Source organism: Medicago sativa, chromosome 3, assembly GCF_051527215.1.
Source record: "Medicago sativa cultivar Bolivia chromosome 3, Bolivia_mono, whole genome shotgun sequence".
Classification (NCBI taxonomy): domain Eukaryota; kingdom Viridiplantae; phylum Streptophyta; class Magnoliopsida; order Fabales; family Fabaceae; genus Medicago; species Medicago sativa.
The window spans coordinates 54594790-54607914 of NC_140751.1; the positions used below are offsets into that span (position 1 = coordinate 54594790).

Sequence of the window (13125 nt, forward strand, 5' to 3'; positions counted from 1 at the left end):
AATCGGCCACCAATTTTCTGCTACCAGAATTGCAATTTCTTCAATTTTGAGGCACTTTCACAACATTGATGATGGGTTGCCATCACGTGAATAAAGTGGATTTTGTGACCTTGCTAAAGTATAATATTTTATCAAAAGTTGATTGGAGAAGCTATTTTATCTGTCTATAAAAGTGAATGTTCGCTGGGAGAATTCAGCTCATCCAAACAATCAAGGTTTCTTTAACTATAAGGAAATGCCAAGTAACCCAACAGGTCACTACATCGTCTTACTTCGTTGGACGAATTGATGCTCATCTAGCGAACGTGCTCTAGCATTTCTCTCTGAAACTCTCTGGAATTATTCGCTTTGAGTTCGTTCATGCTCGCCTAGCAAATGTGCGTTGGCTTAGCATCTTTGGTCTTTGTCATTTTTGGTAATTGTGCTCAAAGACTTAAAAAAAAACGAAGGAAAATAGGTACAAATAGCTTAACCAGCTTAAAACTATAAATATTCTTGTTTTTATAATACATTGAGGGTTTTATGTAAATTACTTGCAAAACAGGTCACTAAGTGCTAATGAAAATAACCTAAATTTGACACTTTTCAAGCCCTCAAAATGGTCTAACTTGGTAAGCCAAATTAGGCTTTATGGTGAGGTCGTAGATGAAAGTAATGTTGTGGAAAAAATGTTTACCTGATATATTTAAAGCCAAAGTGATGCTATTGAAGAGTCCTCAAGAAACTAACTGTTTCCGAGGTTGTTGATAAATTGCAAACTCATTAACAAAAGATGTATGGTATGTTCACAATGGGTGTACAATCCACATGGCAAGAAAACCAAATCTATTCACCTCTTTACAGAAGGAAAAGGTGTTATTTATGTTCACACTTGCAAAGGTCCTAAATTAATTCATGATAATTTGTTGATTTTTTCTTGGCAAAAGTTTTTTTTTTCTTTTTAGACAAAAATGATAAATATAATAAATATAAAATAAAGAGATACATAAATTGAGAAGGCATTAGACCTGACCCTGGTATATTCCAATCAAGAATTTATTGTGATAATACAAACCAAGTGGACCAACCATAATCAATCCTAACAAAACAAACACGCCTCAAGGACACAACCCAGCAAACCCATGCACTAGCGCGAAATGACATTAAAAAAAATGAAGAGTGGCCATCTGTATTGTATGGATCAAAATGTTGTATAAGGCGGCGAATGGATCGAACGCCATACGGTATCAAGATGTACACGTACCAGCAACCTCCTGAACAAAGCAGCATGCGTAATAACTCTTTCGAGCATAAGAGTCCATGAAAAGTCCGCAAAATTTTCTTCATTCACATGTAATTTATGCTGGTCAATTCAGGATATCAAAGCCTTAAAGATAAAAAAAATTGGAAGAGTAGCCAATAAAAAAATATAAACTGCAGATGTAAATCTCTCCTCTAGAATCATAGACATAGCTGCAATAAATGCTATTGTTGTTGTCACTACAGCAACAAACAACATATCCAAACTGGATACTAATGTCCTAGTAAATACCATCATAAACTCTTCATTGGTAAAGCGTTTATTTGTGTTTGCTAAAAACACCAGAAGAGAAGCCATTGAGCAAAAGAAGGCTACTACATCTGACAGAATAAACACGGCTACTGGTATTGCTTTGTCTTGGATGTTACTTCCAGATACAGTTATTGCAGCCGCAAAGGTGACTGTCGCAATAAGAGCTGCCACTATCATACAAGTGTTTGATCTACCCTTTATCCATTTCTTCCCTTCTTCAAGCAATGGTTTATGTTCTTCTGTAAACACTTGTCGAGCTGTTTTGCCATCTTGGTTTTTATCTTTTTTATGAAGAGGGTGATCCAATTTTTCTACTTCCTGTTGGTGATGTACGTAGCTAAGTTATCAATAACCTCATACAATTCAGACAAAATTATATGCGGTTTCTTTAATTTAATTAAAAATTTCATGTCAGGTTAATTATCTCAGTAATATAAATTGCATCTTCGGCCCATCAAGATAACATCTAAACTATATCATAATGATTGTTACAATATCTAATCCAATAATATTTACATGTTCTTTTTTAGTTTTCGTTTAAGATTAATTGTGACCACGCTATTGTCAACGAGGGTCTAATTGTGGTACTGAGTGATGAAATATTCTTTGTATTATATTACTCAACGCTTATAGATACTGATTTCTAACATAAATGAACAAAAAACGAAATTTGTTTCAACCGTGTAAATATTTTTAAAGATAGATTAAATTAACTTAAAAATTACAAAAAATATAATGAAATTAAATTAAACAAACCTTAAACCACTGTAACTCTCTTTGCATTTGAAATGCTGCACCTGAATGTGATTCTACTTCAGAATGAAACCTTGCTGCCAGATGTGATGTCGTGTTATTTGATTCATCTAATGTCAAGACTAAAACCTTGCAAATTATTGGCATTTTGGATAGAAGTCTAAAAACTTTTTCTTTCCTGTTCTTGATGGCAACTTGAACCACATACCCTTCATTTGGAATATGAGTCCAAACCAAATCAGGAAAACAGTGAAAACAAATCCTTAATATTTCAACTATGCCAGATGACGTTGCACTGAAAATAATGTCCTCACTCATAAAAGATTGCAATAATTGATAGTCATTGATGGTTGAAGCTTGCGAGAAAACAAATTCAGCCAATCTCACAGCAGATACCTGTCTCAACTTTGTATCTCTAACTTCCTTAATGCAAGGAACTGCAAATGAAATTGTCCACTTTATATAAAAAAGTTTAAAGTGAAACAAAAGTTAAGAGAATGATACACCCAGAGAATCTATGTGATGATATTCCCTACAAAATGACATACCAAGAGTTTGAAGTGCATTCCATATTATATTTCCAAAATTACACTGATTGGGTGATAAATATTCACGATCAACAGGAGCCCCTGACATAGTTTAAGAAATGTTAAATTTAAGTAAGGACGAAGAGTATTACAGTCAAGCATTTTGTACCTCAAAAAATTATGCTTACAGTTACAAGAAATACTTACATTTGTAAATGTATTTTTTCAAAAGCACATACGCTTTTCCACTTGGAAAGTGTGATGGCAATTTTGACAGAAGATTAAGTATAATGCTTCCATTAGAATCAGAAACTGTGGCCAAGTTAGGGTAGCGCTGCAGAAGATGCATGGTGATATCTATGCATGGAAGATTTAAAAAGGATATACACATATGAGTAATAGTATTTTATATGCTTGATTATTATAGCAGCACAATAATTCTTAAAAATAAATAAACAGTTACATAAATTTTGAGAGTTTTGGATACTTTAGCAGTTTAACTTCTATCAACTTGTTCTAGGAAAAAAAAATTGATGGTGTAATTAATGTTTTGATTTTGTGTAAAAGTATTATTTTATTGTTCCTTGTACAAATGTGTTCTAGAAATTTTTAGACTAAATAGTAGTATCAATATTAATGGAGCAAGAGTTTCATCAAGGTTTGGTTGATTGTCCTTAACTATGATTCCGTTTTCTTCAAACGATTGACGTTGAGGAAGGAACTTTGTTCCTCATTTATGGGTTCCCTAACTTCTCTTGTAGAAAGTTAGGAACGATTGATTTTGTGTTTTTTGAGATACACTAAGAAATGTATAAAAAATAGATAAAGGCAGGAAGGTAAAAGGATAAAAAATAGTGAAATAAACTTATTTGATTGATTGGATGTCTCTAATTACAGTGTATAAACTGTGTAGTTATAACAAAAAACTATGCATATTAGCCAAACGACTTGTACAATGATAAGCTGGTCTGTTCGGCTAATTTCGTGGGTAGTGCGTGAGTTTCCCTTGTTCAGGGAATAATGGCGCCCTACATTTGGTTCTGCGTCTCCTCCTCCGCAATATGATCCGTTGACACATTCTTTGGTTCACAACTCCACCAAGAACGCTCTTCTTCACTCATCCCTCTCTGTGTTTTGTGGCCCTACAAACATAGAACATGGACTTTGTGGGTCATTGTCCAGTCCCACTTAGCCTTGACTTAGTTTGATGTCTTGGAGACACACATATTCAGTCAGTGGACTTGTGAAAGAATTAGTAACTGTAGATTATTAATAAGGGTATATTTAAAAGAAATTAATAACTGTATATTTTTTTTTTTTATGGTGGTCGAGGTTTGAATCCCAGACTTTGCATATATTATACATTGTCCTTACCAACTGAGTTAAGCTCACGAGGACAGTAATAACTGTATATGACAATATGGTAAAATTACTTATTATATTTAGAGACATTTTTTAAGGAGGCTTAAGCAGGGAAAAGTACTATCAGTAGCAATTGTTATGTTTCACCAGTTAATACCACTATCATTTCTTGACAATAATAATGTTGTCAACAATAGTGTCTATCAAACATTCACAGCCACAGGTAAGGCTATGAAGACAATAACATTATAAACTTAATAACTCATTCTATTTCATGAATAAGGATGGAAAAGACTTGCAGCATTTACACATTCAGCAAATAATTTAAATTACCATGAAATCCGGCGGCAGTGAGCAAAGCAACAAGTTGACTAGCAGATGGACCAGAGAATGGACAGCCAGGTCTGTCATCTGTAGTATTCATTAAAAGATATGAAACCATCTCTTTACATCTTGTAGAAGTAAGACTAGAGATGAGTGGTGTGAATCCTTTAGAATCTGTAAACTGTGTAACAGAAGGATTTTTAGCCACCAATGCTTTTGCAGAATTTACGCTTTCGCCCATTGCAACATAGTGAAGGCAAGTACAGCCCATCAAGTCTAATTCTGTAAGCATATATGCAGGCATATGTTGTACTAACTTCTGAATAAGTTTCCACTGAGCTCCTACAGCTGCAACGTGAAGTACAGTCCTACCAAGTACCGTAACCTTCGCTGTCAATGCACTTGGATCGTTATCAAGAAAAGCCTTTGTAGATTTCCAGTCACCTTCTAGTATTGCTAAGTGAAGAGGTTGGTAGTAACACTGGTTAAATCCTCTTGCTTTTTTCATTAATAGCATGCCAATATGAGTTTGTATAAAAGGAGGGAAATATAATTAACTACGTACAACATTTTAATCATAATAAGTCTTAAAATTGTATTATGTGTTTTGATGTGATTGTAAAATATAGAAGCTTTTGTCAAAGTCAAGTATCCACATGAATAGAAAACTTATAACTAGAAGTATTAAGCTTTTCAACTAAGGAAATTAACTTCAAACTCCCCTATAGGCTAAATACTTTTATCATTAACTTACTTGCGAGACTTAAATGCAATCTTGGTCTACCTAGCTATTTTGTAGAACAGTAGTGCTATATTCTACGAAAAAGTCACAAACGAATTTCAAGAATGTCATGTATCGCTGCTTTAATGAAATAATTAATAAGTCCATATTTTGTGGAAATCATGGCCATGCAATGATAAAAAAAATCAACGGAGGATAGCAGTTCGTGGTTTTCGTTGGTTGGGAATTCGTGGGGTCAAGCATTATCCTTTGTAGAAAGCGCAGTTTTGGTCCCTTTTTTTGTAATTGTGCAATTTTGATAAAAACGTAATTCCGGTCACCATATTTCTAATTGCACAATTTTGGTCCCTTTATTTTGACCATCTAATTCGATGATGTGACAGTAAAGTAGTTCGGTACAACATGGGTCTCCAAAAGCCGATGTTGTGGCTTCAAATCCTACAAAGCGTAGTCCATCCGCACTCTTCATAGTCTAGGAATTACCCTTAAATAGTTTTAATATAATCAATTACTATTAATGATATAAGTTAAATTTAAAATATCTAATTTAATTTGTTAATTTATTTACTTTTTGCAATTAATCTTCAACCTCAGTATATTCAGAACTATGTTATAAGAGATTGAAATGAAAAAAGTTTGAATATTAATGAATCATGCAAAGTGTTTAATGCTATGACGCACTAAAAAGAAAGTGTTTAATGTCATGACAATATGTTTATTCTTTGGTGGTTGACGAAAATTCTTTGTCCTACAAGTGTTTGCTCTTGTAAGCCACTATGTGATGTTTACTGATATGGCTGTTCTTGTATTCTTGTTGAAACAAAAACCATTTTGACAACATCTTGCGTTCGGATCGGTATATTATCAATATATTGTGCAATTAAAAAAAATTAAAAAGAAGCAGCAGAATCAAAATTGCAGTTTGGTTAAAATACAGAGACCAAAACTACATTTAAGGATAGTTACTTTGATCACTTATTTTTTTGTAGCCATAAGAGTACTACTAACACAATCAATCAAAAAGATTAGTTCGTTTCTACTAATCCATAGTTTGATTCTGAAGAAAAAATAAGAAATAATAATCATACCGAACTCGGTGACAGCCGCCTTGACATGATCAGAAAACATCGGTGGACTTGACTCCGCAGATGCCATTTCTATTGCAAAGTGTTGTCTTTGTTTTGGATAATAAAAGCTGCTAAAGATAAGGAAAACATGCACAATCACACTCATTTAAAAAATGTTGAAATAATACACAAACACTCACTCTGTCACTAATTCTAAAATACTTTTTGGAACATTTGTTTGTCCTTTTATATATAAGATTCCTCTCTGTTTTTCTCCCCTCTCTAAAACCCTCAAATAAAGCCAAGAGCAAAATAAATTATTTTTTATTTAATGCCATGTACCTTAAAGATGTCAATAGTTGACACATCGTAAATGTATGATTTCATTTCTCGTTGTTGTCATGAGAACTTCTTTAGTGGGTAATATGTAAGTATCTCGGTCAAAGCTAACTACTTGAGTGTCGATGTCTGCTCTGATACTAATGAGCCTCCAAAATCTAATTCTCCTAAATTTGTTGTAAAAATAAATTAAATTATCTTGAAGATACTAATAGTCGTACACAAATACTGTTGTTATATAGAGAGACGAAGACTTGGTGGTCCTTCTTTGATATTTTCTAAGCAAGTTAAAAAAAAAAACAATTCCCACAAAAACCAGAATATTTCTTTTTTTTTTCAGGGAACCAGAATATTTCTATAATATATAAAAAATTATCTTACCAAAATAAGATAAAAAAAATACCCTTGCATGTATCTTATAGACAAAGCATTCTCCTCTTCTCAGCACAAGATGCTCCGAAGAGACTACTAAAAATACAAGCAGTTAGACAAAAATAAATGACAATAGTGCTAGGTCAAGTGATGAAAAAGTTAGAGACAAATAACCATACTTGTTGTATTGATTATATAAACTTATTTGTTTTGACCAAATTGATTATATATCATTTCAGATAGAATTCGTCAACAGCAGGTTTAAAAGACTTACATTAAATCTCAATCATTCAATGTAATTAATCTATTGATTTAAAATATGGAAACTAAAGATTTAAATGTGTGTAATGTGATAAAAAAATTTAGGCACATAAATTTCTCCAACAAAAAAAAACTGAATCCCTAAAACTCATCTCTGACGGTCTTTTGTTATCGAGCACACAAGAATGAATAAGTTCCACAACATTAAGCCTTTGAAATCTAAATTAATCCCTAGTCGAATTTCAATTTCATTTCATTTCTAGATACTAGATACTATATATGGGGAATTTTGTAGACAACGGATTGTGGTTGGTAGGAAGGGCAGTGAAACTGAAACAGCATATTCACAAATGTATACTCGAATAAATCTTACAAATCATGATGTAAGCAATTGGAATTTGATGTAAGCAATTGGTAGGAATGGTTTATATTTGGTGTAAATTTTTTATTTCTACCGGTGTCAATCAATCTTGAATCTTACAAAACATAATTTACAAAACATAATTAGACCCGGAGACTTCTTTATTTTGACATGCCAAAAATATAATACTGTAATATATTTTCAACAAAAAACTAGAAAATCCTCTAAAAAAAAAAACAAATAGCTAGAAAATTGGACCATTTAAACTACTCCCTCCGGTCCTATTTACAAGAGAAAGTTGACTTTTTAGATACATTGAATAATTTATGTATCTAGTCAAGAATCTAAACCAAATACATAAATTATATAATGTATCTAAAAAATTAATTGTCTCTTGTAAATAGGACCGGAGGGAGTATTTTTTCTCTCTCATTACCATCAAATTCGATCAACAAACGTGGCCACCCTTTTCTAGTACATACTCCCTTTGTCTCATATTAAGTGATACAGTTGACTCTGCCATACATACCAATGCATATGTTTTAACTTTAATATTTTCAATTCTCTATGAGAAAAAAATTATGAAAATTTAATATTTTAAAAATATTCATCGAGACGAATCCAACAACATCTTATATGATATTATTTATTTTTATATATTAGTAAAAAAATGTGGTCAAAATATGTAAAGTCAATAATGTAAATTATCAAATAGGTCATCTATTGCGGGACGGAGGGAGTGATATAGAACTACTCCCTCCGTCCTAAATTATATGTCGCTTTTGGGAGACAATTCTCTCAAATTAAATGGTGTTGTACAATATCAATTAATCATTAATGTTATTTTCTTATTATACCATTAACTATTTATTACTTTTTTTTAATTTTTTAATTTATCTTTAATATGAAGAAATATGGAAAGGCTTAGTCATATAAATAAAAGTCTTGTGTGTTAGTATTACTTGCACCAATAGTAAGTGGATTTTTCTATAGCAAGTGTTACCTCTACTATTCATTATATGTAATCTATAATTATTAATTACATTATACAATTCTTTTCTTTCTCTTTCTTATATGGTATCAGAGCTGAAACGGTCCAGTCCCCTCTCCCTCTAAGCCAGGACGTCGTTCCTAACCCCAGCTGCCACCCTCGCCGCCATGGCCACCGACAGCTATACCTCAATCACCAACCCCTATGAATCATCCAAACCACTCGCCTGCATCACCAATTGGCAATGTAACCAAATTTCTTCCCACCAATTACCTTAATTGGCAACTACAGGTTGAAGCTTTCCTTGATGGTTATGATCTCTTCAAATACCAAGATGGATTGTTACTGGCGCCGTCCAAAACGATCACCACCACTGCCGAGACTCCAGTGACAACAGAAAATCTTGCCTATCAAACATGGCGACGACAGGATCGCCTCATCTATGGCGCCCTCCTCACCACCCTCTCAAATAAGGTCGCCTCTCTGGTGTCCCAAACAAAGACCTCACACGATCTTTGGACCCTCCTCAAGAACACCTATGCCCAGGCTTCTCGCAGTCATCTTAAGCAACTAAAGAAGCGCCTCCAGACAGCATTCAAAGGTACTCAATTCATCACCACCTATACTAACTCCTAGAAACAAACAGGCGATCTCCTTGCCTCGCTTAGATCACTTGTCTCCATTGAAGACATGACTGATTATATCCTAAGCAGCCTTGACGACGGCTATCACGCTTTCATTGACGGAGTGAATGCAAGGGATAACTCAATTACCTTTGATGACTTTCTTGAGAAGCTTCTCATCTAGGAACTCTCAATCGCCGTTGTTCCGCAACATACCCCTGCCCCACTCACCGCCTTGAATGCCCAGGCGAGACCCAACTACAATGCAACAACAACAAACCGCTCCCTGCCCATCTTCCTGCACAATCAAATCAACATCCTGGAAATCGCAAAACCTTCCTCGGAAAATGTCAGTGATTAATTCCTTGGCATTTAACTTGTGCTCTTGAGTGTTTTACTAAGACAGGAACAAAGTTTAATTCATACCAAGAAACATGAAATCAAAGGACATTGAATAAATGAACTAATTCTGAAGTTCAGAAAGTTAGTTCAGAATGTTGATCAGTGAGTTGATCAGAACGTTCTGATGGAAGCTCAGAAGGGTGTTCATAAGCAAACCCAGATTCATCAAGAACGTGAAGAACATGCAAGTACACTTGACATGAATAAAAGGTCCAGAAAAGTACATCTGCATGGATATATCAACAAATAAAGGCATGAACAAGGATTTATGTCAAAAGGATCTTTAATGTTCATCTAAGACTATGAACATTAAAGTACTAGGAATATTCCAATGAGAATATAATCCTAGATGTTGTATTCACTGCACTTCAGTTATGTCCTTACTATTAGGATTGATTACATTAAAAGCTAGTCTTACAAATCATCCTAAAGTAAGAACAAATGGAACATTCTGATGGTCAGAATGTTCATTTCTGCGCATGCTTCCAGCCATGAACAGTGTAGTTGGTGAAAAGTTAGCAAGCAAAGCAAAAGGAGATCTTGCATCAGAGATAACCTGTCCTCTGAACTGTAATCAAGCAGATTTCCTTGAAGCATGGGCCTGAAGATGCAAATCCACTATCCTCTCTCTCTCTCATGCACAAAGTCCAAGACAGATTTGGTAACTTTATCCCACTTCATCCAGCAACTTTTGATGCATATGGAGAAGTAAACTTTTAAGGATAAAACTTGAACAAATCTTATGTCACGTACTGGACAAGCCCAGAAATTCATCAGACATTCATCATTGATGAACCCAGATGAAGAACATCATGAATACCAAACATTCTGATGAAGAACACAACAACATTCTGATGTTCATCTTGGGAACACAACAACATTCTGATGGTCAGAATGTTCACCTAGATTTTCAAGTAAAAACTTGTGGGGTCCAGGACACATAGCATAACATCATTGGTCACCTTACAACGGCTATATGAGCTCAAAAACTCTATAAATAGAGATCAAAGGCTCATCATTACTTGCACCATTGCAAAGCATTCAAGAAAACAACTTAAATTTGTTTGAAGCTCTTGCAATTAAATTGATCATCACTGAAGGATCTTTTTACCTTCTTTGTAGTGTAAATCAATTCTCTCTGTTATCTCTTTCATAGATAACTTCTTCCTTCTTCGTTTCTTCTGTTTGATTCACAAACATCCAACCTCCATACATATTGTAACAAAGTCTCATCTAGCTTTAGGGGTACTAAAGTGTTAGCTTGAGCAAGGGTTGTAAAAGTCTAAGTGGTTAACTTAGCAACAAGGTGCAAGCCTGCTGAGGTTTAGAGAATACAGATTGTGTAATTGTTCAGGTGAACAAAGGTTGTAAGGTGTAGGATTTGAGAGGTTATCTCAAGCATCATAGTGGAAACACTCACAAGATTGTGAGATGTGAACTAACCCACATTGGGGGAACCACTATAATTTCTGTGTGTTGATTCTCTCTTCCCTTTACTCTTTACTTACTGCAAACACAAACACACACAAACACATTTACTTGTTACACTATTTTTACACTCAGACATCAGAACGTTCTGAAGTCTGTTATTAACTTAATCATTCCAAGTTTCAACTTGAGAATCACTTTTAAGTTTCAGGATAATTTTTAAAGGGTCACAATTCAAACCCTCCTTCCTTGTGACTATTTTATCCACTTCAGCACTATGCCCAAATTTCTTAGAGATGATGACAACTATAGAAAACTTGCATTGGAGTAAGCATGCCATTGCAAATGGTGAACTAAAACTTAGTGTGTATCAACTATAGAACCAACGTCAAACAAATCTCAAGCATTGAAATCATTGCTATAATAAAAATCACAAGCATTATTCAAGTTTGAGTTCTTTATAAACAATCAATATTAAAGTAAAATTACTTAGATCAACTATAGATTGATTAAACTCTACATGGAAAATTTGCCCCACAAAAAATCACTTAGTTTACCCACTTTACTTTTCCCTATTAAGGATGCTCTTATATTTTAATGAATAAAAACGTATAGTAAAACTTCAGGCAATTAATAATAACGACACTATGACTACTTGTAATATTCTAGATAACTTGTTTGACTTTGAAGGAAGAAATTGGATGGAGATTGTTTTTGCGAGTTTGGAGGGTATTGGGTGTGTTTTTTGAGTTTGTCAAAAAGTGAGGGTTGTTGTTGTTGTTCTAGAATAAACGAGAATGCAACCATAATTAACTGTTATTGAATCATTTAGAGAGCAGCAGTTAACTTCGGTTTGTAGCTAGTGACAGTTAACTGTCACTAGAGAGCAGCAGTTAACTGTCGTTAGGGATATAATTTGATATTTTTGGGTGTTATGGAGCAATTTTTGAAGTACAAATAGCAATTTTCTTTATTTGGAGACCTAATAGAATTTTAAAAAAATTGTTTATTTAGGGGCTAAGGCAAGGGCTTAGGCTGCCTTATACTTGAACCGGTCCTGTAATCATGCCTAACACTTCGATGATTACTTAGAAATGGAAGCGACTGCGACTCCAAAACAAGAAAGTACTAGATGAGCGAATTTTGAACCACAAAGTACACAACTCCACAACGTCTCCTGAAAACATCCCCCCTGATAAATGTTTCAAATCTTAGTTTTTGTGTTGTTGGAGACAAACTCGTTTTAACAGGGCGAACTCCTATTAGTATACTCTTATCGTATTTATTGGAGACTTCAAGTTGATTGGCCAATGATAGAATGATTCTTTGAAATTTATATGTATAATTTTAGTCATCAAAAGGTAATGACGACACAAACAAGATCTCACCTATATTGAAATCAATTTCAATTTTATTACACAACATGTAGATTCCTAAAACATTTAGTTTTTCTTTGTTATACAAGGAGGTAATCCTATTTTTTTTCAACGGAACGTGGTCATCTTATTTTTGTCAACATATATGTTGTTATAAGTTATCCACGTATAGATTTTTCATGCAAAACACAATATGATGAAATTATATTCCTTCAATTCAACATGATTATGAAAATGAAGTGTAACAAACATGACATGGGTTTCTTTTACTTTTTTCTAGGCATGTAAATTGTCCACAACACTGAAAGGGAATAAAAAGGAAATGCAACAGTGGAATGTGGAAATGAGAACCGACATCGCCGCACTGAGTTTTCATTTCAAGTCTTAAGAAAAACTGAAAAAAAAAGGAACATGTCACTTTAACCTGTCATTGATATTTAATTTAACAAGCAGAGTTTGGTCTAGCAGAATGGCCTATAGTCTCACACAAGTGACAAACCAATGTTCAAATCTCGGCTGCGAGAGATGTTCATATTTATTGTCGGATAGTGTCTAAAGTAGAGCGGAGATAACTTATAGAAAATATTTAGTTTATAACAGCACAATTAATAACACATGTAAAATAAAAAAGGAAGAAAAAGAAGA

At 33.9% G+C, this 13125-nt stretch overlaps 1 protein-coding gene across 2 annotated transcripts; it reads right to left on the reverse strand.

Annotated features, from left to right (window-relative positions):
• Positions 1–990: 990 nt before the first annotated feature.
• LOC146938410 (uncharacterized) lies at positions 991–6438 on the reverse strand. 2 transcript variants are annotated; one of them, XM_085752374.1, is made up of 6 exons: positions 6349–6438; positions 4528–4974; positions 3040–3189; positions 2854–2934; positions 2309–2742; positions 991–1870 (listed from the first exon to the last, which is right to left on the reverse strand). In XM_085752374.1, the coding sequence occupies exons 1-6, from the start codon at positions 6413–6415 to the stop codon at positions 1352–1354; spliced, it is 1698 nt and encodes a 565-aa protein (XP_085608500.1). In that variant the 5' UTR covers positions 6416–6438; the 3' UTR covers positions 991–1351. The 2 variants fall into 2 exon arrangements, with proteins under 2 accessions (XP_085608500.1, XP_085608499.1); XM_085752373.1 differs by having other exon boundaries at positions 4528–5016.
• Positions 6439–13125: the final 6687 nt, after the last annotated feature.

Excerpts from the sequence above, each read along its gene's own strand:
- LOC146938410 (XM_085752373.1), bottom strand. The coding sequence starts at position 6,415 with ATGGCATCTGCGGAGTCAAGTCCACCGATGTTTTCTGATCATGTCAAG. Across the intron at positions 3,190-4,527 it reads CACTGCCGCCGGATTTCATG|ATATCACCATGCATCTTCTG; the intron begins GTAATTTAAATT and ends TTCCATGCATAG. Across the intron at positions 2,743-2,853 it reads GAATGCACTTCAAACTCTTG|TTCCTTGCATTAAGGAAGTT; the intron begins GTATGTCATTTT and ends TTTCATTTGCAG.